At 43.7% G+C, this 22916-nt stretch overlaps 1 protein-coding gene across 1 annotated transcript in view; it reads right to left on the bottom strand.

Annotated features, from left to right (window-relative positions):
- Positions 1-22916, bottom strand: part of RyR (Ryanodine receptor) — a 1185515-nt gene that overhangs the window by 508200 nt on the left and 654399 nt on the right. Inside the window, 1 exon segment of the mRNA XM_077638630.1 lies at positions 20021-20139. Within this exon segment, the coding sequence (XP_077494756.1) occupies positions 20021-20139 (119 nt within the window).

Raw genomic sequence — 22916 nt, 5'->3', positions numbered from 1 at the left:
GATATGTGAGACAGTTACTGCGCCTTTCCTTTTCTTCTAAAGTCACAATCACCACAAACACGCTCAACGGCCAATTCAGGAAGCAGTGTCACTGCAGCCCGTTCGTGATCTCTTCGGGTGGCTGGCGGGCTGTTTTGAGAGGCCTCCTAGAGATTCGAGCGATTTGTCCACCGGGCAAGACGCCGTGCCGAACACGCGATGGCGTTCCGTATACGCCCTGGCAGTACTGTAACATGCTGTCTTGTTCCATTCTTGACGGCGAAGCTTAAGCATCCTCTAATTTTTTGCCGTCGGCCAAGCTGCCACTTTACAAGCGAACTTTACAAGAGTAACTGCCATTTACTCGGCGCAAAAATTTGTCTGTACAGCATGAAACGCGTCTACGCGTCGCTGGCGTACCGGAAGTGCATGGCTTGCTCCACAATCTGTCCCTCGTCAGCAGTATTGTTCGTGTATATCAGGAACATATACAGCAACAGTACAGTCAGCAAAGACGATATTCTGATAGATGCGGTGTGCCGTATAAATGGAAATAACTGCACGTGTAAATTATATACCACCAAATTATCTCTGCGTCACAAACAACAGCAACCTCCGATCATTTGACTACCTCTAGGCCTAATCGGCTGGCCAGTCGGATGAAAGGTGGAATCTGTAGACATGCAAGCCTGAGGATATCGATCGGCCTCCATCTAGATGCGTATATCGCCTCGTGTTCTGTAAGCAAGAGAGAAACGCGGTGCGACTCAAAAAATTTACCGGTCTGAAGACTGTTCAGACATGCACATGGTGTAGAAAACTCATTATGGAAGTCAGCATTGCAACGTTCACGTTTGTCGATTTACCGCATACTTCAGGGCATATAGGAAAGAATGCTGTATGAGAGTCATGTTCGTTATGAGTGGGCTTTAACGGACCTTAACACCTGTTGAAATGGCGGCGGCATCTAATACTGTGTCTGCCCATGGATAGTCAGTGCAACGCGTCGTCCAAATCAAAAGCGACGATTTTAGAGCATTTTGACGGAATTTTTGCGATTTTCATCAGGAGGCACAGCTTTTCTGGTTTCGCGCAGTTTGGCGCATTTGGTGCAACAGTACGTTCACAGTATTTTGTATTTTCTTGTGTCCTTGTTCCGCTGCACTGGATTAATCATTTGCACCATTAATTATTTTTGAAAAGGAAATGATGTCTAAATGAGGAAACGAGTTACCTTTAAAATATTATCTCATGATATAGAATCATACACCGGCTATACTCATGTAAGGGTTGCACTTTTTTTTGTGGTTCTGATGAGGTGTAGGCCTTACATAACGGCATTTTTCAGTAAAAATTTTCGCTGTACAGTAAAAATCTAATTACGCATCACCCTTTTATGTAGTTACACATATTGAAGCGATAGCTTCATTATCGCAGCATGTAGAGCCTTCAGCGTGGCGGTGGCACGTGACTGCGGAGGCGCAGCCACGGTAGCCACTGCGTAGCGGCGCTGCCACCACCACGTGGTTGGTCGCGTAACCAGCCAAGTGGTGCGGAGCAGCTGCTGCTGCCGGCAGTGCGGCGCGGCGGCGAAACCGAGCTGCAGTAGCTGTGCGCATGCGCCGTGTCAAGTGGGATGAAGATGAAGAAGGAACGCCCAGCTAAACCGAGCGGCGAAAGACTGACTTTGCAATTCAACTGAGCAAGTTCCACTCGAACAGCTGTAGCTACCGCGTCACTCCTGGTTTAACCAGAGCTAAACTAAGGCGTGGCCATCAGTTAGAGGCGGCATTTACTTGGCCTGCTTTTCCATGCACTTCGCTTTTGCAGGCCTTGCGGATACCAATTATGAATTCATTTTAACTGCAGCTTAGATGTGAAACATGTTAGGCCTCGCGCCGCACAACAAAATGCGCCGCTAGCGTGGGCACACCCCATTCTAGCTTTCGCACTCCATAATATTTTGTCCTGTCTGGTGCGAACACGAAGTGCCGAAGATGAGCTAGCACCGCCGAGATATATGTCCCTATTCCAGGCCTCTGCTCCCACTTTCATCTGCACATACAAAGAAAGTAAAAAGAGGTATAGTGCAGTCCTCTTCATCAAAAGCACTTGATAAGTCATGCCATCATTTAAAGGGGCTCTGAAACGCCTTCCGAGGAGAGCACATTAGCTCACTTAACCACTGCACTGTGTTGCCATGAAAACCAGAGCCAAATATTACTCTTCTATACGCAGAAGACGACCCAAAATCACGCGTCAAAGTTGGCGAGCCCTTCCCGGCGACTTTTTCATGCTCGCGCCCTTCTCCGTCCCCCGCATCTGCCTGTACAAGGTTAGACGTGGCCATTGGTTAGATTCTTGCAGAGGTCAGGCAGCTACCGTGACCGCGGCCAATAAGCCGCTTATACTGAAGAAGTTGGCGCGGAAAAACGAGGACAAGCGAGACAAACAAAGACGAGCGCTCTCAAAACTGAAGGTTTATTCCAGACAATGCTCGAATAAATAGTGAAACCAACAAGAACAAAAACAAACAAACGTCATGAACACCACAAGTTACCCCGTGAATCCCAATGATTTGGTTAGGAACAGATACTCCCTATCAGAGAAGCCGACGGAAGTCTGACTAATGCACTTATCGCCACCGATGCGCATATGAAAGGCTTCCATGAGCTCCATGAGCAACGCTCCAAGGCACCAGCATCTTGTGCAGGAGTACTGACACGCTTGCGCGAGAATTGGCTGACGCCTACCATATAAGAAAAAGCGGTAGTTCATGTGTCAGTGCACCATCTGTGACAATATATGATTAAGATTTTGCTTTTTTAGATAAATTACATATGAGGTGAGTCACCGGTGCCTTCTGTGTGCTTTTCCCGGGTTCTAGCCGACACGTGGCTCTGATAACTATCCATTCTTTTTGGTATAAATGTCATATACTTTTTCTGGAATAAAACAGTTGAAAGTTGCGCTCCGTCCTGTCTACCTTGTCTCTTTGTGTCGTCTTTCTGTGCGCATAAAAGAAGTCTGAGTATGAACCAACTAGCCCCACAACGTGTATTGCTTGTCCTTCGTCTTTCGTTGCGTCCGTGTGTTTTTTTCGTGGTTTTCGTCTTGCTTTCATAAAGCCAGCAATAAAATTCCAATAAGGAAGGGCGTCACGCAAGGAGACACTCAAAGCCCCAACTCATATGCACAACCAAAATTGCCCTTTCCCTACTTAGCGGACCGATACCTGAACACGCGGAGATCCGGGTACTGGGGCTTTTCATTCATCATAGGCGCAAGATAGACACTACCCTAAACAAGTTACGTAAGGTGGGGGACCAGGTGGGTCGGATGCTCCGCCGGGTGTCCAATAAAAGGGGGGGACTACGATGCAAAGATGCCCTGCGGCTGGCCAATGCATTCGTGACCAGCCGGATTTTATATTCGGCTCCCTACCTCCACCTACGCAAATGCGATGAGAATGCCTTAGAGGTAGTTCTCCGCAAGATTTATAAGAGAGCGCTCGACCTCCCCATAACGACGTCCAACAAGCGTCTCCTCGGTCTGGGGATGACCAACACCTTTGGGGAGTTACGAGAAGCTCATCTTAACAATCAATACTTGCGCCTGAGCAAAACACCTGCGGGGAGCCGCCTTCTAACCCGCTTACACATTTCCTACGCAACACATACAGAAGAACGGGTCCGCATCCCTGAAGCCTGGCGCTTTGCACTCCAGGTGCGACCCCTTCCGAAGAACATGACTGCAGACACCCATGATGGTCGCCGTCTCGCGCGGGCGGAGGCTATTTCTCAACAATATGGCCACAAGCCAGGTGTCTTCTATGTGGATGCGGCCGGCCCGCACCATGGGGGTTGGTACACGGCGGCCGTCATCCACCAAAACACTACAGTTCAGGGCCTTACTTTCCGTGCCCCAAACATTACATTTGCGGAAGAGATCGCCATTGCACTGGCCGCCGCAGATCCAGAGTCCCGAGTCATTATTACGGACTCCAGGGGCGCCTGCCGCAATATTGAGCAAGGGTACATTCCAGACCGTGCTTTCAAAATTCTCCACGCATGCGATTACACAGGGTTTCCGACCCATCGTACCATCGTGTGGGCTCCGGCTCATGCGGGTCTTGAGGGGAACGAGGCAGCCGACGCTGCCGCCCGCGCGCTTACTCACCAGGCGTCGCCTCATCCGCAGCCTGATCCGGAATTCAATTTCAATCCGGCCATCACCTTTAAAGAGATCACCTCTCTTTATCAAAATTTTCATGGTCTCTATCCCCCTCCCTGTAAAGGCCTCACCAGGGTGGAGGAGCGCTGGCTTCTCCGCCTCTATACCAATACTGTACTGTGCCCGGCAGTACTTAAGCACTTCAATTCTTCTTTCTCGGGCGCGTGCCCACACTGTGAGGAGGAGTTTTCGGACACCTACCACATGGTGTGGGCATGCCCTTCCTATCCTGCCTACCCACCCCACCTCCACCCCACTCGAGAGGCCTGGGAAGCTGCCCTGCGCGGCTGCTCCGAACTCCATGCCCAACAGGCATTGGTAGCTAGAGCCCGAGCCGCTGCGGAAGCTACAGGGATCCCGGACTAGGGCTCCCTCCTAGTGTTTGTAAGGGACGGGCCCTTCCGGCTCGCCCCATCGACCTCTCACTGTAAATAGAAATAAAAGTTTTCCTCCTCCTCCTAACGCTATTTTTTTTTCTTTATTGCCTGGATGTCGCCAATGCTATTCACCGCCTGTTTACAGGAGGTATTCCGACGCCTGAAGTGGGAACAGCTGGGGATAAGAGTTAATTGACAATACCTAAACAAGCTGCAATTCGCTGATGACATTTCCTTGCTGAGTCACCGGCATATATACTTCTACTTGAATGCTTAAAGCTAAACTTCAAAAACAAAAGAAGCTAGAAGCCAAACACAGAAACACAACAAGCAGCACATATGTTTGGATTCTTTGGCCGATGCACGTACAGACTATGGCAAGCTTGGGCAGCATCAATTATCAGCCACCACACGCCCCTAGTGCCCTCAGTTTTCTTAAAGCTGGTCTGCGGCTGCTCACTTTCATATTACTGCACGCTGCTGGAAATGTCCAGCATCGTTGAAACCGCGGGAGATGGGCTCTCATTTGACCATTCAGAGGTTGTCTCTTTTAACCAAGCTCTTTTAACATTTATCACCTCAGCTGCCAGCTTCGCGAACTACTGTCAGCTCGACTTACTGCTGACACATCTTTTTTGTTTCCGGAAATGTCACATCCTCCCTGAAACACAGCAGTTGAAAAGATGCACTGTGAAATCCATTCTGTGATCAGCGCATGGAATTCGATGCGATAACATTTCATCGACAGTCGGGTTGTACGTGTCACGTTTTGCTGCATGCTTTCGAAAAACTGGTTTGGCTTACATAACCACTGTCGGAATGATTTTTTTGCATCATATTCACGAAAACGGGGTTGGTTCGGAAAGCGGTCTTTCGCCATGCTTCCAGTAGAGTTCCGCCCCTGGGAGCGCTGAAGTAAGAATAATACGTTCCCATTGCAGGTCACACAGCCACTATTGCAGCCAAAAGTACAACGAACTTCTTGCTCCATATTAAGCCAAAATAATGCATATCTTTACGAAGGCGGATTAAAGCATACTTCTGCAGACACAGTCGAAGGAAGTGCATCAGACGATCCTGCATAACACTCCACGCCGACTGTAAGTCATGAAACAGCTCTTGAATTGGTGAGATGAAGCAACAAATCACTGTATGCACCTCCGGTGCCCACTCCAAGGGCAACCTGGCTGTCACAAGCCCTACCATTGGCAGCACCTCCCATTGTAGGGCAGTGGCGCATCGCTTAACTTCTCAAGAAAAAAACCAGCAGAAAAGGACGCATACACATGCTGCACCACTGTGACAAGAGGGGCATGGGGACTCCCATGGATCTATTAATGTAAAGTAGAGAATGACGAATCCGCATATATCATATTAACCCATTAACGCATACCCTTAAGGCGGAGCTTAAGTGCTCCCTCCATTTTTTTTCCAATAATTGTCAAATTTCAAAATACTTAAGAATATTGGATGTTTTCTATTATTGCATTCGCTTTGAAAACTAAACCGAGTACCGCATTAATCACTGCGATATTTGAAACATTCAAAAATTTGCACAACCCTAGTAAATGAGCATCTAGGCAAACATTACCACAAGGCGAGGCACGGCAGTGATGGACACATGGCAGAACATTGTCGGTTGTGCAAAGGATGCAGTCCTATCATTTTGTACTCCACACATGATTTTGTATTCACGCCCGCAGTAATCAGCTGACCTTTTGCGGTGGCACTGGGTGGCTGCAACGGTTTCGGAACCACCACGGCATTGTGGGAAAGGCCATTTCAGGCGAAAGTGGGGCTGTGAGAAGTCACGAAATCCATTTATTTATTTATTTAATTTTTTACCCACAGCGCCACAGTGGCATTACAGGGGGGGGGGGGGGGGGGGGGGGGATTCTCGAACAGTGTGAGGAAAAAGCGACATATTGAACAAATCGGTTCTTGATCTGAATTCGCGCACTTTAAGGTTATGATTAACCCGCTCGGATATGTAGTGTTTATGAAAAATGTACTTCTCCCTTGGGATAGCAATCCTTTTGTAATATATATTATGAAAAAAATTTAAGCCTTAGCTTTCTCCTTTTTACTTCAACGGTGTTCCCATTCTACTTCCTGTTTTATGCCAGACACACTAATGTATTTACTATAATTCCCAGAACCATAGCGGGCCGCTAAGTTCTGGACTCTTTCTAATTTTTGTCGGTCCGTCTTTGTCGGCGGGTCCCATACAGTACAAGCATATTCCAGCGTGGACCTAAAATACGTTTTAAATAGTAAATCCCTGGAGTCTTGTGGAAACATTCTCGTGTTACAGCGCAAAAATCCCGACATTTTGCAAGCTTTCCCAGCAACATAATCAACATGTCGATGCCAACATAGTTTTGAGGTGATGTATACACCTAAATACTTATATTCAAGACCAGTTTCCAATAAGTGGCCATTTATGTTATAGATGTAATTAGGTACATTATTTTTCTTCGTGAAACACATGTGCACTGTTTTTTCCAAGTTTATATTCATGTGCCACTCTTCACGCCCCCGGTGCAATGCATTTAGGTCTTCCTGCAAAGCAAGTGAATCCTGGGAATTTTTCACTTCTCTCTAGACTACAGTCATCAGCGAAGAGTCGCATGTAGGAAGTAATATTCTCTGATATATCATTAATGAACACAAGAAAAAAACAAAGGTCCCAAAACTGACCCTTGTGGGATGCCTGACGTGACGGAAGTTACATTTGATTTGGCTCCGTTTATTGTGGCATACTCACACCTTAAACTTAAATATTCCCTAATCCATTCAACATTCTTCTCATTCACATTTAAACAACGCAACTTGTGGACTAAGAAACCATGATCTACTACGTTAAAAGCCTTTTTAAAATCAATGAATATGCAGTCAATGATGCTACAACGATCCGAAGCTTCGCATACCTCATGAACAAACACGGTTAGTTGTGTAACACAGGATGTTCCTTGCCGGAAGCCGTGCTAATTTTCATTTAAAAAGGGATTGAGATGATTCATTATGCTCGTATATGTGATGTGCGCTAGAGTTTTACAGAAATTGCTTATTAAGGATATAGGACGGTAATTAGAGACTAATTCCCGAGGCCATGGTCATATGAATAGGGACCACGCAAGTAACCTTGCAGTCATTAGGAGGAGAACTGGTGAGCAAAAACTTCTTGAATAGGAGAGCTAAAAAAGGAGATACAGATATGGCACACATCTTTAAAAGGCCATTGGACAAGCCATCAGGGCCTCCAGCTTTGGACACATCTAGTCGTTGAAGTAACGCAGTAATTCCCCTTTCATTTATTTCTATGGGCGCCATAGGATTAAGCTGTACTGGTTGATGAGGAATGTCACAAGTTGTGCTGGGCAGAAACACCGAACTGAAAAAATCATTAAAGGAGTTTGCCTTTTCAAGACTGCCATCTATCATGTGGCCATTGTGCGCTATGGATTGAATGCCTACATTATCTTTACATTATCGGTGTTGTTGCAGCGAAATGGAAGGTAAAGTGCTGTCGCACCTGGACAGTCTAAGATCGACACTAGCGTATTGAAATTCATTACTCACAGCAAAAAAGCAGTCGAAAATTAGCGATTTTTTTCCGTGAAATAAAATGCTTTCACGTTGAGTGTCCGGGCTTTGTGACTTTGCATGATCTCGTGTGCGCGTTAAGCCTGTGTCTGCATATCGAATTTTCTCTATATTGAACTCTTTTCCGATCCTTTTAGCATTCGACATACCTGGGTTCGACTGTATACTTTTCTCTTGAGAGATATTGGTGAACTGCCATATGGTGATCTGAGAGAACTGTCATATGCGCTCCAACCCAGTATTATTTGTCTAGTTATTTCCCTCTCGTGATCCATTCAGCAGTCACTACCTGCCCTTAGTAGACGTATTCCGTTACCACTTCTAGCACCTCCTTACCAAAAACAAAGATGACAAAAAAGATAAGAATGCAGAACTACCAACATAGCCAAGGCGAGTGCTCCGTTGACGTTGGCTTTCATATTGCTATGGTGCCGCTAGAAACCAACTTCGAAGCAGGCGATACCTTGTTGCTTACATTTTTCGACAGCTGAAATTAGATGAAAGGTGAAACGAGTTATTTTACGTCTCATGATGAGAAAGCCGGCAGCGTGAAGTATCTCTGATGCCAGTGCACTGTCTGCTCTTCGAAGAGCCCCGCCATTTGCTCTCACGATCCTGGCGTAGGGGTAGGCCTCTTCTGTGCTCTCTGCTACATTTTCTTGTGTTTAGATGAAAGTACTTGTCTCGAAAGGATACCATTTAAATCTTCTCTAAAAAAATTGGTGCATCCTGCACCAATGTGTGCCTGGCTGGCGATGCAAGAGGCCGTGCTCGCATCTCCTTGCGCTTTGTGCTGCCCATGCTGATGACGCGCCTTTATTTGGGGCAGCATAGCGTGCAATGATGCGCGCTTGGTCTAAGAAAGGACGCATCACAGAAATCGTGGGTATTGCATCTTTCGATTGGTACATGGTGTCGCACCACCTCTGGTGCATGCGCGGTGCCTTCACTGATATCTTCCGAATTTCGCGTAACAGAGGACAGAAGTAACAGCCTCGTCCTGCAGTGGTATGAACACGCAGTCACGCCTCGCCCAGTTCGGCCAGATTACTGAATGCCACACAAATTAGGTCGGAGAAATTGCAGCGTCAGATGGCCGCATACAAAACTGCCGCCATGGTTGTTGTCTGAGCCCTGTGGAATGGATGATTAAGTGCAGCCCAAATCTGGAAATAGGGCTCACTTTTTCGCACAGCAGCGGCGGCAGGCAGCACACTGCGGATCTACGCTAACTGCCACGCGACACTTCCAGATACGCCTGTTTCAATCGTGGCTTCGCCGGATTCTTGGTTGAACCTGACTTTCCCCCCGCCTGCCTGATAAGGACTGCTGACTTCGCCACCAGTTGGTCGTCTTCCGAAGCATTGAAAAACGCCTGTTTCCATCTTGGCTTCACCGGATCTGGTTCAACCTGACGTTCCTCCCGCTCGCCTGATAAGGGCTGCTGACTTGCCGCCAGTTGGTCGTCTTACGGACCATCGAGGTGCCCTGGCCGTGCTAAAAAGGCTTCATCCACAGTCTGCGCCGACATTTGCGCACAGCAGCGGCGGCAGGCAGCACACTGCGGATCTAGGCTAACTTCCTCGCAACACTCTTGCAGGTTGGTGTTTTTTAGAATACCTCCTCTCAACTTCATTTTGCACCGCTGCTGCTGCCGCTGCTGTTTTGTTCCATGCTGTCTTCTGCAGTTGACCTTCATTTGAGAATCATGTCGGAATGTTTAGCCTGCAATGAGGATGTGATTGATGATGAAAAGTGCTTAGTATGCTTTACATGTAACTATCCTTATCACATTGGAAAATGTTCGGGTGTGTCTGCGTAGAGCTTTTGAAACAAGAGTGACTCTATTAAGTCTACATGGAAATGCCCAACTTTTGATTCCGTGAGAAAGAAAAGTGGCCCAGCTGCTCCTTCGCCAGCTGAAAATGCTAACATTGAGCGCCAGCTAAAGGATCTAAATGACAAACTTTCTCTGCTTCTACCTCTTGTGGCAAAGGCCAAAGCACTCAGTGAACTTGTTGCTGGAATTGAAAGCTCAATTAAGCTGGTTTCCGACCAGTATGATGCCGTGCTAGAAAATCTAGAGAAACAAAATAACGACATGGCTGGACTAAATAAAAGGGTATAAAACACTGAAACTGGAAAATCCCCAGCAACCAGGCAATCACGTCTCCAGATGAATGAATTGGAGCAGTACAACCACAGACTGAACATGGAAGTGTATGGAATCGTTCAGGAACACCATTAAAACCTTCTCGAGGTAAAGAATAGCTTGGCGGCGTCGCTACAACTCCCAACCCTAGAGGACTCGGATCTTGAAGCCCTGCATCGCTTGCTTGCGAAAGCTGGAAAGGAATAAGTGATTATTGAGATTTCGTCTGGCATCTCTAAAACAGAAATGGATGAAATGTCGTACTGCTCTCTTAACAAAAGATTCGGATGCGAAGCTTCTGGACAACTTGACCGCAGAAAACAAACGGTTACTCTGGCTAGCCCGCTGAAAAGGAACCGAACTTAACTATGCCTTCGTGTGGCAGAAAGACGGGCGCATTTTCGCTCGTAGGGCAGAAGGGGATAAGGTTCTACAGATATACGATGAACACGATCTGGAAAAAAATGTAATGATAAGCGGTGAGCGTTTACTGCTGTGGCCGGTTTTTCAGCATAATGGCAGGTCCTGAGGCTGGTCTTCCCCATCATGACATAGAATCCTTTCGCAGCATTTCTTTATCACTGAAAAAGCAGTCCAAGTGTTTTTCCTTTTACCACCTAGATGCGCACAGTTTGCGCAACAAGGATGAAGAGGTTTGCAGTTTTTTATCTTCGTTAAAGCATGAGTGTTATGTTTTGGGTTTTTCAGAAACCTGGTTCAGGGATTCTGATGATATAGTGCATTCTGATGGTTATAGATGTGAAGCTTTATGCAGAAAAGCTAAAATAGGCGGTGGTGTTGCAATTTATATTAAACAAGGCCTTTGTTATGAAGTTGCATCTGACTACACACTTTTGAACCAGAACATTGAATAGCTTTTTGGCAAATCCAGGGCATACATGTATGCCGTTGTTTACAGATCGCCGTCAGGTTCTTACGAAGAATTCTTCAGGATTCTCGTATTAATGCTAGAAAAACTTTCTGTACATGGACTTCCTGTTATAATTATGGGTGATTTCAACTTTAACTTGCTTCGCCCCTCACATACATCTGGCACTTTCGTTCATATTCTGTCTTGTTATGGCTTCTCTAATGTTATCAATGCCCCAACCCGTGTCACTGTCAATACTGAGTCATTAATAGACCTCTGTTTATTAAGTTGCGATCACGAAAAAACAATGGCTGGTGTTCTTGCCAGTGGAATCAGCCTTGCCAGTGGAATCAGCGATCATGTATCTATTTTCTGTTTTGTACCAAGAGGGCGGTGTACAGATTGTCGATGCACAAATACTGCACGCACTACTCGAATGATAACAAAGAGAAGTATTGAACAGTTCCGATCTCTTGTAGCCGCTGTAAACTGGCACGAACTTTTAGCACTCCAAAACCCCAATGACTTGTACGAACGATTCCTACAAAAAATAATAAAATTATATGATATCGCATTTCCCCTTGTAACAGTAAAGAAAAGCAAAAGAGCAAGGAACCTTTGGATTACTTGTGAGCTACTGCTAAGAATAAAAGCTCAGAATTCTCTTTTTCACAATTTTTTATCATGCAGAGATAAAGGGTTGTTTGCCGAATACAAGAAAAACCGCAACAAGTTTGGTACCGATATAAAGAAAGCACGCATTCGCTATTATGCCCACAAATTTGCTCACATTTGCTATGACCCTCAAAAGTATTGGCGCGTTGTAAAAAGTTTACTTAATAAACGGTCATACCTTTATACCCGCTGAATTAAATATTGATAACCAAATTTTTGGCGGTGCTGCTCTGAGCAATGAGTTCAATAGACATTTTTTAACTCTCGGATCTTTTACTGCTCGTAGTTATGATTTCGAAACGCATATTCAATGAAACCCATCCAACTCCATGTTTGTTTACCCGACCACAGAAACTGAAATTGTTTGCCTAATCAACGGGCTTAAAAATAGCAGTTCTTCTGGTTTTGATGGAATTTCTCCAGTGCCAATCAAATCAGTCTCTGATATCTCACTGAAGTCCTATGCCACTTAACAAGTCAGGTATTATCTACCGCAATATTTCCAGATAAAATGAAAATCGCTAAAGTCATAGTTCTTCACAAAGGCGGTACTGTCGACTGTATCAATAACTACCGTCCAATATCAGTGCTCCCGCTATTTTCCAACATAGTAGAAAAAGTAATTAATACAAGGTTAACTAAGCACTTAACTGAAAATGTGCTGCTCTCTGCACCAGAGTATGGTTTCCAGAAGGGGAAGTCAACTGAATCTGCACTAGTATTCATTAAAGCTGACTTAGTGTATAACATAGAAATGCAGTTGTTTACTATAGGAATTTTTCTGGATTTTAACAAAGTTTTTAATTCAATAAAACATCAAATACTTTAACAAAAATTGCCGCACTACGGAATAAGAGGAATCGCACTCCAGCTATTTCGCAGCTATTTGTCCAACCATTCTCAATTTGTCGTTTTGAATGATATTGATTCTGATTCGGAGTTCATAAAATATGGGGTTCCTCAGGGTTCCATCTTAGACCCTTTATGATTTCTTATATATATTATTGACATCATTGCTATCCCTGGAACTTCTAATTTATTGCTCTATGCCGATGACACTAGTGCATTTTTTGCCTCACAAAACTTACCGGCTCGGTCTGTGGGAAACAAATGGCTTGAAGATCTGTCGGAATGGCTTTGTGCCAACCAGCTGATGTTAAATGTTAATAAAACGAAATATGTAATTTTTTCAGCTGTCAATAAACCAATCATTAATTCTACCCCACTTTCCTTCCCCTGGACGCGTTTCAGTGCATAAATATTTAGGCGTGTTTCACGAAAACCTCCGTTGGTGTTACCATGTAGACCTTGTAACCAGCAAAACTGCCCAATACATTGGTATCCTAAATAAATTTCGCCCCTTCTCTCAATACATCTGAGGAATCAACTATATTTTTCCACTGTCCAGTCTCGCGTGCAGTGCTGTTTGTTAGTATGGGGAGCAGGCACGAAAACAAGCATGCAAAAGATTTATATTCTTCAAAAAAAAAGGCTTGCGTTTCATTTACAGTCTATAAAGATATGATTCTGTTTCAGCATACTTTAAAAGAAGTCAGATATTAAGTATAACATCACTCTATATTCAACAACTGTCCGAATTTAAATACATGGAATACAAAACTAATTGTAGCGCATTTTTAAATACGTTTACCAATACAGAACCACACTATGGTTTAAGAAGTCAACTTTCTAAAACCTCGTATAAGAACCGGGTATGGTGAGCAGTTAATTCACTGGCAAATCCCGAAACTTCTGAACAGTTAACCTTGCATATTTTATCTTCTTGAACAATCATCATCGTTGTCATCTTTCAGGAAAAAAAAACTAAACTATACCTTGTTGAACATTAGTGATTATTGGTGCCCTTTTCCTGCTGTGTCCTCGCATTTATGATATTGTCTCTGTTCGTTTGATGTACGTAAAGTGTTGTATTTTCTTTTTTAATGAGTTTGTATGTTCAATGTATCCGCGACCAATGACAGACAGTTTTGTTTTGCTCCATGCCCGCCATCTTGTGTTGCACAGGTAATCTGGGGTGCCGAAGGCCCTGTCAGGTGACTTTTACGTCACCTTTAGCCTCGGTCTCATGCAAACTTGTATTTGCTAAAAATTTCAATAAACAATCAATAAAGAGTCAAAATGCTGGGCTGGCTGATTTTCAGACATTATAAAAGGGGTCTGGAATGTGAATCTTGAGAGTGAGTAGTGTCCTAATTTTCAGACTACGAAAAATGTGTCTTTAGTAACTTTTATATTTAAAATCAGCACTATGTAAACAATCCCATGATAACGGCTTGATGCTGTGGGGCTTAGTGCATTCTGACTTGCAGTTGATTTAACATTGCCTAACGCAGATGTGAAAACATCTTCTTTTTTCAAATCTCTTATTGAATTCTGCACACCCTATCTTTCGGCGTATGCTCTTAAGCTCTAATGAATTGCCCGTTTCTTAACTACTATATTTCCAGTCGCAAACTATTCAGTTTGAGACTATTCAAACAAAACAACTATTCTGTTTGTATTCGCTCCAAACTGAAAATTCATTATACTCGCACATGCCTAGTACACATGTGCAACTTTTTATACAGATCTCAGAACTACATTTTATGGTGAGCTAACTGTTCCTGTTGCGTAACAATTACAATTGACCTCCCTCTTAAAGTCGGCCTTGGTGCACTGAATAATTGTAAGCAGAAAGTGCAGGAGTTATTATGCAACATGTTCATAAAGCTATTACAGTAGAATCTCAGTGATGTGGACATGGTTGATGTGAGTTCTGGGATATGAATTCGCAGAATTCTGAAAGGGGAGTGCATTGGGCAAAATATCCACAATTTAGGATCTACGGGACACGTCGCCAAGCCACTATGAATGTGGCTGCATCACCATGCAATAAGTGCGCCCCATTCAACGCCGACACTGCGATTGCTAGTCGTGCGGTACGCAGCGCTAGCAGTGAGCAGTGGAGCATGGCCCATATATCACTCTATGCATCACCACAAGTGAGCTGTGGCCATATAGCTTCGGCATATGGATTTTGTGGCGTCTGGATGGTACAAAATTTTAGATAATATGAGTATTTTGCGTGACCCCGTGAGATTTGATTCATCGAGATTCTATTGTAGTTATTTCTTTTAGAAGTCCACTACTCACGAAAATAAGAGTTAAACTCGAGCATCATGCATATTTACATGAAAACAATTCCTACAAAAAAAACTTTAAGGCGTATGGCATAAATGAACTTCAACTTTACAAAGATCTGGATAATTTCTCCCGAAACCTTAGACTGAGAGAATACTACCACGGTCGCCTGCAAACATTAGATCCTGGTCCAAAACTTCGATCTATTACTCATTGGACACCACCTCCGCAGCGCGATAAGTGTCTAGATTTATACATAAAGGCAGTGCAAAAGGATATCTTTTCCGAATTTCAAAAACGACGCTCTTATCGCCCTAATCTCACAATGCTTGAACGCAATGCGTTGCAGGCTCTAAGCAGCCGATCTGACATCGTAATAAAACCAGCGGATAAAGGTGGCGCCATCGTAGTTATGAATGAAAAGGATTACCTTGATGAGGCCCAAAGGCAGTTAAGTGATTCCTCATTTTACAAGGCTCTCCCTACTGATCCTACGCCAGAGTATAATAAGAAAGTTTCAGAATCTATTTTAGGTTTGGCAAAAAAAGAATAAAATTGAGGACAAGATCGCAAAAGCTCTAATTTCGTTACATTCAAGTCCAGGACGTTTTTATCTTCTTCCAAAGATTCATAAAGAAAATAATCCGGGAAGACCAATTGTCTCTGGAATTGGAACCGTTACTGAAAACATCCCGAGTTATGTCGACAGCCTCATCAGGGAGATCCCTTCCTTATATCCTTCCTATGTTAAGGACACCACCCATTTTTTGAGTGAAATTCTCGATTTAGTCATTCCAGATGATTCCCTACTAGTGACCCTGGATGTCACTTCGCTGTACACCAATATACCGCATGCTGATGGCATCAACACAGTCGTCTATGCTTATGAGCGCTTAGAATCTAAACAACCGGTTGACGGCAGCACACTTGCAGAGATGTTAAAACTGATACTTGAGTTAAATAACTTCGAGTTTAATGGCCAGCACTACGTGCAAATAAGTGAAACGTCAATGGGAACTAAAATTGGACCAAATTACGCTAATATATTCATGGCTGTGCTTGAGACGAAATTCCTCAACAACTTTCCCTTTAAACCAATATTTTACAGAAGATTCATCGATGAGATACTTATGGTCTGAACACATGGTGAAGATAAACTCACTAAGTTTATTTCGGACTTCAACAGCACTCATCCTAACATCTCGTTTTCCTCGTCGCATTCAGCCTCGACAATGAATTTTCTTGACGTCCAGGTTACCATCGTGAATAACAAACTTGAGACAACAGTCTACAGAAAACCCACCGACCGTCACCAGTACCTACACTACCAGAGCAGTCACACTCGCCATTGTAAAACATCCATCGCTTACAGTCAGTCCCCACGTTTCCGTAGAATTTTCTCTAAAGAAGGCGACTTTGAATCAAACTGCGAGCAACTCCGTGTGGACCTAGCACGACAGAGGCACCCATTGTCAGTCATCGACGATTCAGTCAAGAAAGCTTCAAAGCATGACCGGCGCGAACTCATAAATGGCAAAAAGCAGCCACGCCCGGACTATCAAGTCAATCTGGTCCTTACCCATTCGGCTTCAATGCCCAATGTTAGCACAATTCTTAAAAAACACCAGAACATCCTTCAACAAAAGTGAAAAGATGAAAGAAGTTATCCCTGATCCCCCACGTGTTGCGCAAGGAACATCCGGGATATGATAACATCGTCTACAATCGGCAACCGTAGCTTCAGAGGATCCGCGCCATGCAATAAACCTAGGTGCAAACAACAACAACCAGTGCTAAAAGCACAGCGTCATCCTTCTCATTTACGATAAAAGGTAACTTTTCATGCGACAGCGCTAATGTTGTCTACCTCCTGGAATGTGGCACCTGTAAAGCTCAGTACGTAGGGCAGACAGTTACACCGTTCAGAATTCGCATCAACAACCACAGATCACATGTGCGGACACAGCCAAATCTCCCACTTTCAAAACACATCAACAACCTTGGGCACCCATTCGATAACTTTACAGCTATTGTACTCCAATCGGGGTTCAAAACAAATTATGACCGCGAGAGCTGTGAATCGTACCTGATTCACAAATTTAACACAGTCTCGAGCGGCATTAACGAAACAGTAGGCCGGCTATCATGCTTACACACTCAGTAGATGTAACAAATAGTTATCCCAGACTCCTAGAATAATAATTATCCCAGACTATCAAAAATAATTATCCCAGACTCATAGACGGGCGGCAGCATGCATAACAAGCATAGCTTCCGACGTGTTTTCTTTTTTTCACTTGCATTGTCCCCAGTTTTTTCACTTGTATTGTCCCACATTTACTGCTATTTTCTTTCCCCTTATTATTATTATTCTAATCTTCTATTGTCGCGCATTGTATTATATTGTCACCCATTTGCTGTTATCGCCCCTAATTATTTTTGCTGTCATGTCGGTCTTCGCTTCATACATTGATGAATTGTTTACTCTGAATGGTCATTTGTCTTGCGGTAGATTGTACTTCCGACTCATTGCAGTTCGTTTCTGGTGTTGGATTTACTGTTAGCCTTGTCTTTAGTCTGTATCTGTATGCGTGTGTACGGAGTGCCCTTCTAAGGATTGATTAGGAACTTGTATTTTTTTATTTCTCTCGTGTTGCCACAACCCTTGTCTGAATGGATATTTCCAAGTCTTGTACAATGGCTCTTCTTTCCTTTTTTCCCCTAATTTTCTTTCTTTCTCTTATTCTTTTTGTCTTTGTGTTTTTGTTTCTTTTTTCTCTTCTTTTTTTAGAGGCCTCGTTGGCATTCCACTTTACCTCCCTCCCTTCCCCCCTACCAGTTCCTCTGGAATGTTGTCTTCTGCATGTACAGGGGTCAAGCCCTTCACGCTTGTCACCAAAATACGCCCTTCATTCCTTTCCAAAGCAGCCCTGAGGCGGTGGAAAAGAATCCCCCCTTTCTTTTTTTCTTTTTTTTCATTTTTTTAATGTCCTATTTTGTATTCTCTCGTGTGGCCACCACCCTTCTCTGAATGCATATTACCAAGCCTTGTACAATGACTCTTCTTTCCTTTTTTCACTACTTTCCTTTCTTTCTCTTTTTTGTTCGTCTTTTTTCTTTATTAGAGGCCTCGTTTGCATTCCTGTTTACTCCCCCTCCTCCCCCCACCCCTACCAGTTTCTCTGGAATGTAGCTTCCTCCTTGTACAGGGGTGGAGCCCTTCACGCTTGTCACCAAAATCCTGAGAGGAGCGACACCTCGAGGGCCTTTTCAAGGCAGCCCTGAGGTGGTGGGAAAGAATCTCCCTTTTTATATTTTTTATATTTTTTATATTTTTATTATCTTAATCTTATTGTTCCTTTGTTATTAAAAAAAATCGGCCTCTCCGGAACACCTGCACCGATTCTCCCTCTTCCTTTGTTAAACAAAATGTCTCTTCCCTCCCCCCCAAGTTTTCTGAAATCGTGCTTTGCTGTAAACTTGTAAACTTTGTACCTCGCGCATTCTCTATAAAAACTGCGTGTTTCAAACGCTGTACTACACTCGAAAAAGGCTGGTCCTCCAGCCGAAACGTCGTGAATTAAATCCTGTTACGTTTCTTCAATTTTTGGTGATTATATATATATATATATATATATATATATATATATATATATATATATATATATATATATATATCGCAGGCAAGGCAAACGAAATGAGGGGCCCGTTTGACAAACGTATGAAGGAAGCTAACAGGCCCCCAAACAGAAGTGCATAGGAGAATTTTTCTATTTTTTTTAATTTGTAGTGGCATTCAATGGGAGAATAACACTTTGATTAATGTGTCCCTTAAACGAAATTGCTTATAAAGCAGCAGAAAAACAACCATGCCACCGGTGGGATCGGAACCCACGACCTCCAAATATCGCGTCCGGTGCTCTATCAACTGAGCTACGGTGATAGCTGTCCAATGTGCTGCTTTCGTGGGTATTTATGTTTTTGCGTGTAAGCGAACCTTGAGAGTGTTCACCAGCGCATATATATATATATATATATATATATATATATATATATATATATATATATATATATATATATATATATATATATATATATATATATATATATATATATATATATATATAATATGCCCAAAGTGATTTCTGGCAGCTGATTGGTCAATATATTATAAAATCACCAAAAATTAAAAAAAACAACAGGATTTAATTCAACACGTTTTGGCTGGAGGACCAGCCTTTTTCGACACTCTAAAAGGCTGGTCCTCCAGCCGAAACGTCGTGAATGAAATCCTGTTATGTTTTTGAATTTTTGGTGATTTTATGATATATATATATATATATATATATATATATATATATATATATATATATATATATATATATATATATATATATATATATATATATATATATATATATATATATATATATATATATATACCGAGAGAGAGAGAGAATTCAAAACTCGACTGCACTCCTCAATATCAGAATTCATGTGCAAAGAAAGAAATCATGCGATAATTTGGTCTGAAATTCTGAATGAATAAGCGCTAGCAATTGCAGAAAAAGTGAAAGCTGCGAAAATCGACCATATCGTGCTTTTCCTCACTTGCCTCATAACTTTCCTCGTTTCCTCTTGATTTTGGTCAGAAAAAAACGACAGTACAACCAGCGGAAGCCCCTACCACCACTGATTGCAACAATACAAAAATGGCAATGCTCCAGTGTTGGAGAGCCGCGGAACCCAGATGCATCGGGACCACTAGAAGCGCTAATTGCTCACAATTTCTGATGACCGCACACAAAGAAAAGATCTTTTCTTCTAATTTTGCAGCGCATATTTTGCTATAATTTCTTGCTACAAAAACATGAAGAGGAGAAGATTACAAAAAAAATATTTATAATGAACTGTACTGAAAATGGTTTGGATCAGTGGCTTGTTTTTACAACACTGCTCAGGTTGTCTTGACTCTCGTTCACCCACCTTGCGACCATCTCCTTCTCGCGTATGGTGGCAGTGCCAACTGTGGAGGTGGCGGTCGGTGACATGAGAAAGAAGGCCCGGTGGGCTACAAACACCTTCTCCATTAGAGGCAGCACCACCTGCAAGGAAAAGTAAAAAGAGGTGTGTGCATGTATAGGCTGGAAATATGAAGGACTAGGAAACCTGCACAGTAACCTGTCATACAATTGTTTTCACCTTTCTCTCCTTCTGCAGCTCACATTTCTACATTGCATTTGGTTTGGTTAGTTTTTACGTGCCATAACAGCCCTGCAGGGTATAATTCATGCCATACTGGAGCCCTGAGTTCTTTTCACTGTCTGGAACACTTCACCGTGTTCCAAAACTTCAGTACACGGGTGCGTTTGCATTTTGCCTCCATCGAAATGTTGCTGCCGCAGCCAGGATTGAACCCATCACCCTGCGATCAGCAGCCCAATGCCACAACGACTGTGCCACCACAGTGGGTAAATATTTGACAGTGAGGTCCGCTGTCTGATGCTGGAAAAATAGCAGTCTTTCTTTGTAGTATTTACTCTCTCATCACGGGCTACACTAACCTGTCAAAGCCTTCAACTGTGAAGGCCTCCTTATTGGACAATGTATTGCCTCTCCTAGCTGCCTTGGACGTTTCAAATCGGACAAAAAGTGTTCCTGGCTTTTGAAATGGACTTCATGGAAAGTTAGCTCTACAGCAAGAAAGAATGTTAGATGATAAGCAGACAACACCAAGGTCTACTTCTGAGTTGTTCACCTTTAGATGTGATGCTTGCCATTTCTCTAGCAGAATTTTGTACCACAAATGTAGTCTCTACGGGTGCAAGAAAGTCAATCACACTCAAGCCTCAATGCGCGACAACATAACTATATTGGGACAAAAACCGAAACAATAAAAATGTGTCCCAGCCTGTACCAACCACTAAGTATAACATATATTATATTATGATTAAAAAAGGAGTGAGAAAAATGTGTCCAGGTCAGCACCGCCACTAAGTATAACAGATAGTAACCTGAGATTATAGAAGAACCTGGCCCGCACCACTGAAATATCGCGGGTATACACTAAGTATAACAGCAAGTTTAGATTATAGAAGAACCTCGCCAGCACCACTGTCTAATCGCAGTATACACAAAATAGATAGATAAAGAGGAGGAGGGAAAGGCAGGGATATTAACCAGAAATGGGTTCCGGTTGGCTACCCTGCACTGGGGAAGAGGAATTAGGGGACAAAAGGAGGAAGAGAGAAGGGGAAAAGGCATAACACACACACGCACAGAGTTGTCACAATGCGTCACTCAATCCAGTCGCTCTCAAGTAGGCAAAGATTGCCTTGTATGCCTTGAGAGCAGTCGACTAGTACAACAGATAGTAAGTTGAGGTAATAGAAGAACCTCGACCGCACAACTGCTGTTTCGCCGGTATAAACTAAGTATAAAAGATAGTAAGTAGAGGTTATAGAAGAATCTCGCCCGCACCACTGCTCTATCGCGGGTGTACACTAAGCATAACAGATAGCAAGTTGAGGCTATAGAAGAATCTCGCCCGCACCACTGTTGTATCGCGGGTATACACTAGATAGATAGATAAAGAGGAGGAGGGAAAGGCAGGGATGTTAACCAGAAATGGGTTCCGGTTGGCTACCCTGCACTGGGGAAGAGGGATTAGGGGACTAAAAGGAGGAAGAGAGAAGGGCAAAAAGGAATAACACACACACGCACAACGCTGTCACAATTTGTCACTCAATCCAGTAGCTCTCAAGTAGGCAGAGTGCCTTGTATGCCTTGAGGGCAGTCGACTAGTACCACAGATAGTAAGCTGAGGTAATAAAAGAACCTCGCCCGCACCACTGCCGTTTCGCGGGTATACACTAAGTATAACAGACAGTAAGTAGAGGTTATAGAAGAATCTCGCCCGCACCACTGCTCTGCCGCTAACAGATAGCAAGCTGAGGCTATAGAAGAACCTCGCCCGCACCACTGCTCTGCCGCTAACAGATAGCAAGCTGAGGCTATAGAAGAATCTCGCCCGCACCACTGCTCTGCCGCTAACAGATAGCAAGCTGAGGCTATAGAAGAACCTGGCCCGCACCACTGCTGTACCGCTAAGTACAACAAATAGTAAGTTGAGGTTATAGGAGAACCTCGCCGCCACCACTGGTGTATCATAGGTACGCTAAGTATAACAGTCGACCTTGCATGTAAACTGGATCTACCTAAACTAACGGATTCGACTTTAGAGTCTGTCCACCGCGTGCCAGCTAGACCGGGTAAAAACTCCGTTGTTATTGCACGGTTTTCATCGAGCAATCTGAAAGACAAATGGATGCGAAGTCGCTCTCAGCTTCAGACAATATCGTCAGACTTATGGTTTCTAGACAACCTTACGGCAATGGATAAACGTCTTTTATGGCTAGCGCGAGCAAAAAGTGAAGAAAAAGGCCATCGCTTCACGTGGCAAAAGAATGGACATGTGCTTGTGCGAAAAGATGTAGGTGCCGGTATCATTAGGATCCACACTGAAAGTGATCTCGAAAAACTGGTGTAAATAGAAGCTGGTATTGCTCGTGCGCCCATTACGTCAAGATGGAAACGCTATCACCGCAACACTCTTATCATGATGCCGTATCCTTCGGCACTGCAGTTTCAAAAAAGGAAAGGTCTCACTTTTATTCCTTCTATCATTTAAGCGTGCGCAGTTTAAGCCACAAAAAGGATGAATTAGACATCCACCTGGCCTCGTTGTGCCACGACTTCGACATCTTAGCTTTCAGCGAGACATGGCTCACTGGCAGTCGCCACATACTAGATTTCAACGGGTATTCATGTGAAGCAGTTTGCAGAACAAACAAAAAAGGAGGAGGTGTGGCCCTTTTCGTTA

This window comes from Amblyomma americanum, chromosome 9 (assembly GCF_052857255.1).
Source record: "Amblyomma americanum isolate KBUSLIRL-KWMA chromosome 9, ASM5285725v1, whole genome shotgun sequence".
NCBI classification, from domain to species: domain Eukaryota; kingdom Metazoa; phylum Arthropoda; class Arachnida; order Ixodida; family Ixodidae; genus Amblyomma; species Amblyomma americanum.
This window is presented reverse-complemented; position numbering and strand designations above follow the sequence as displayed.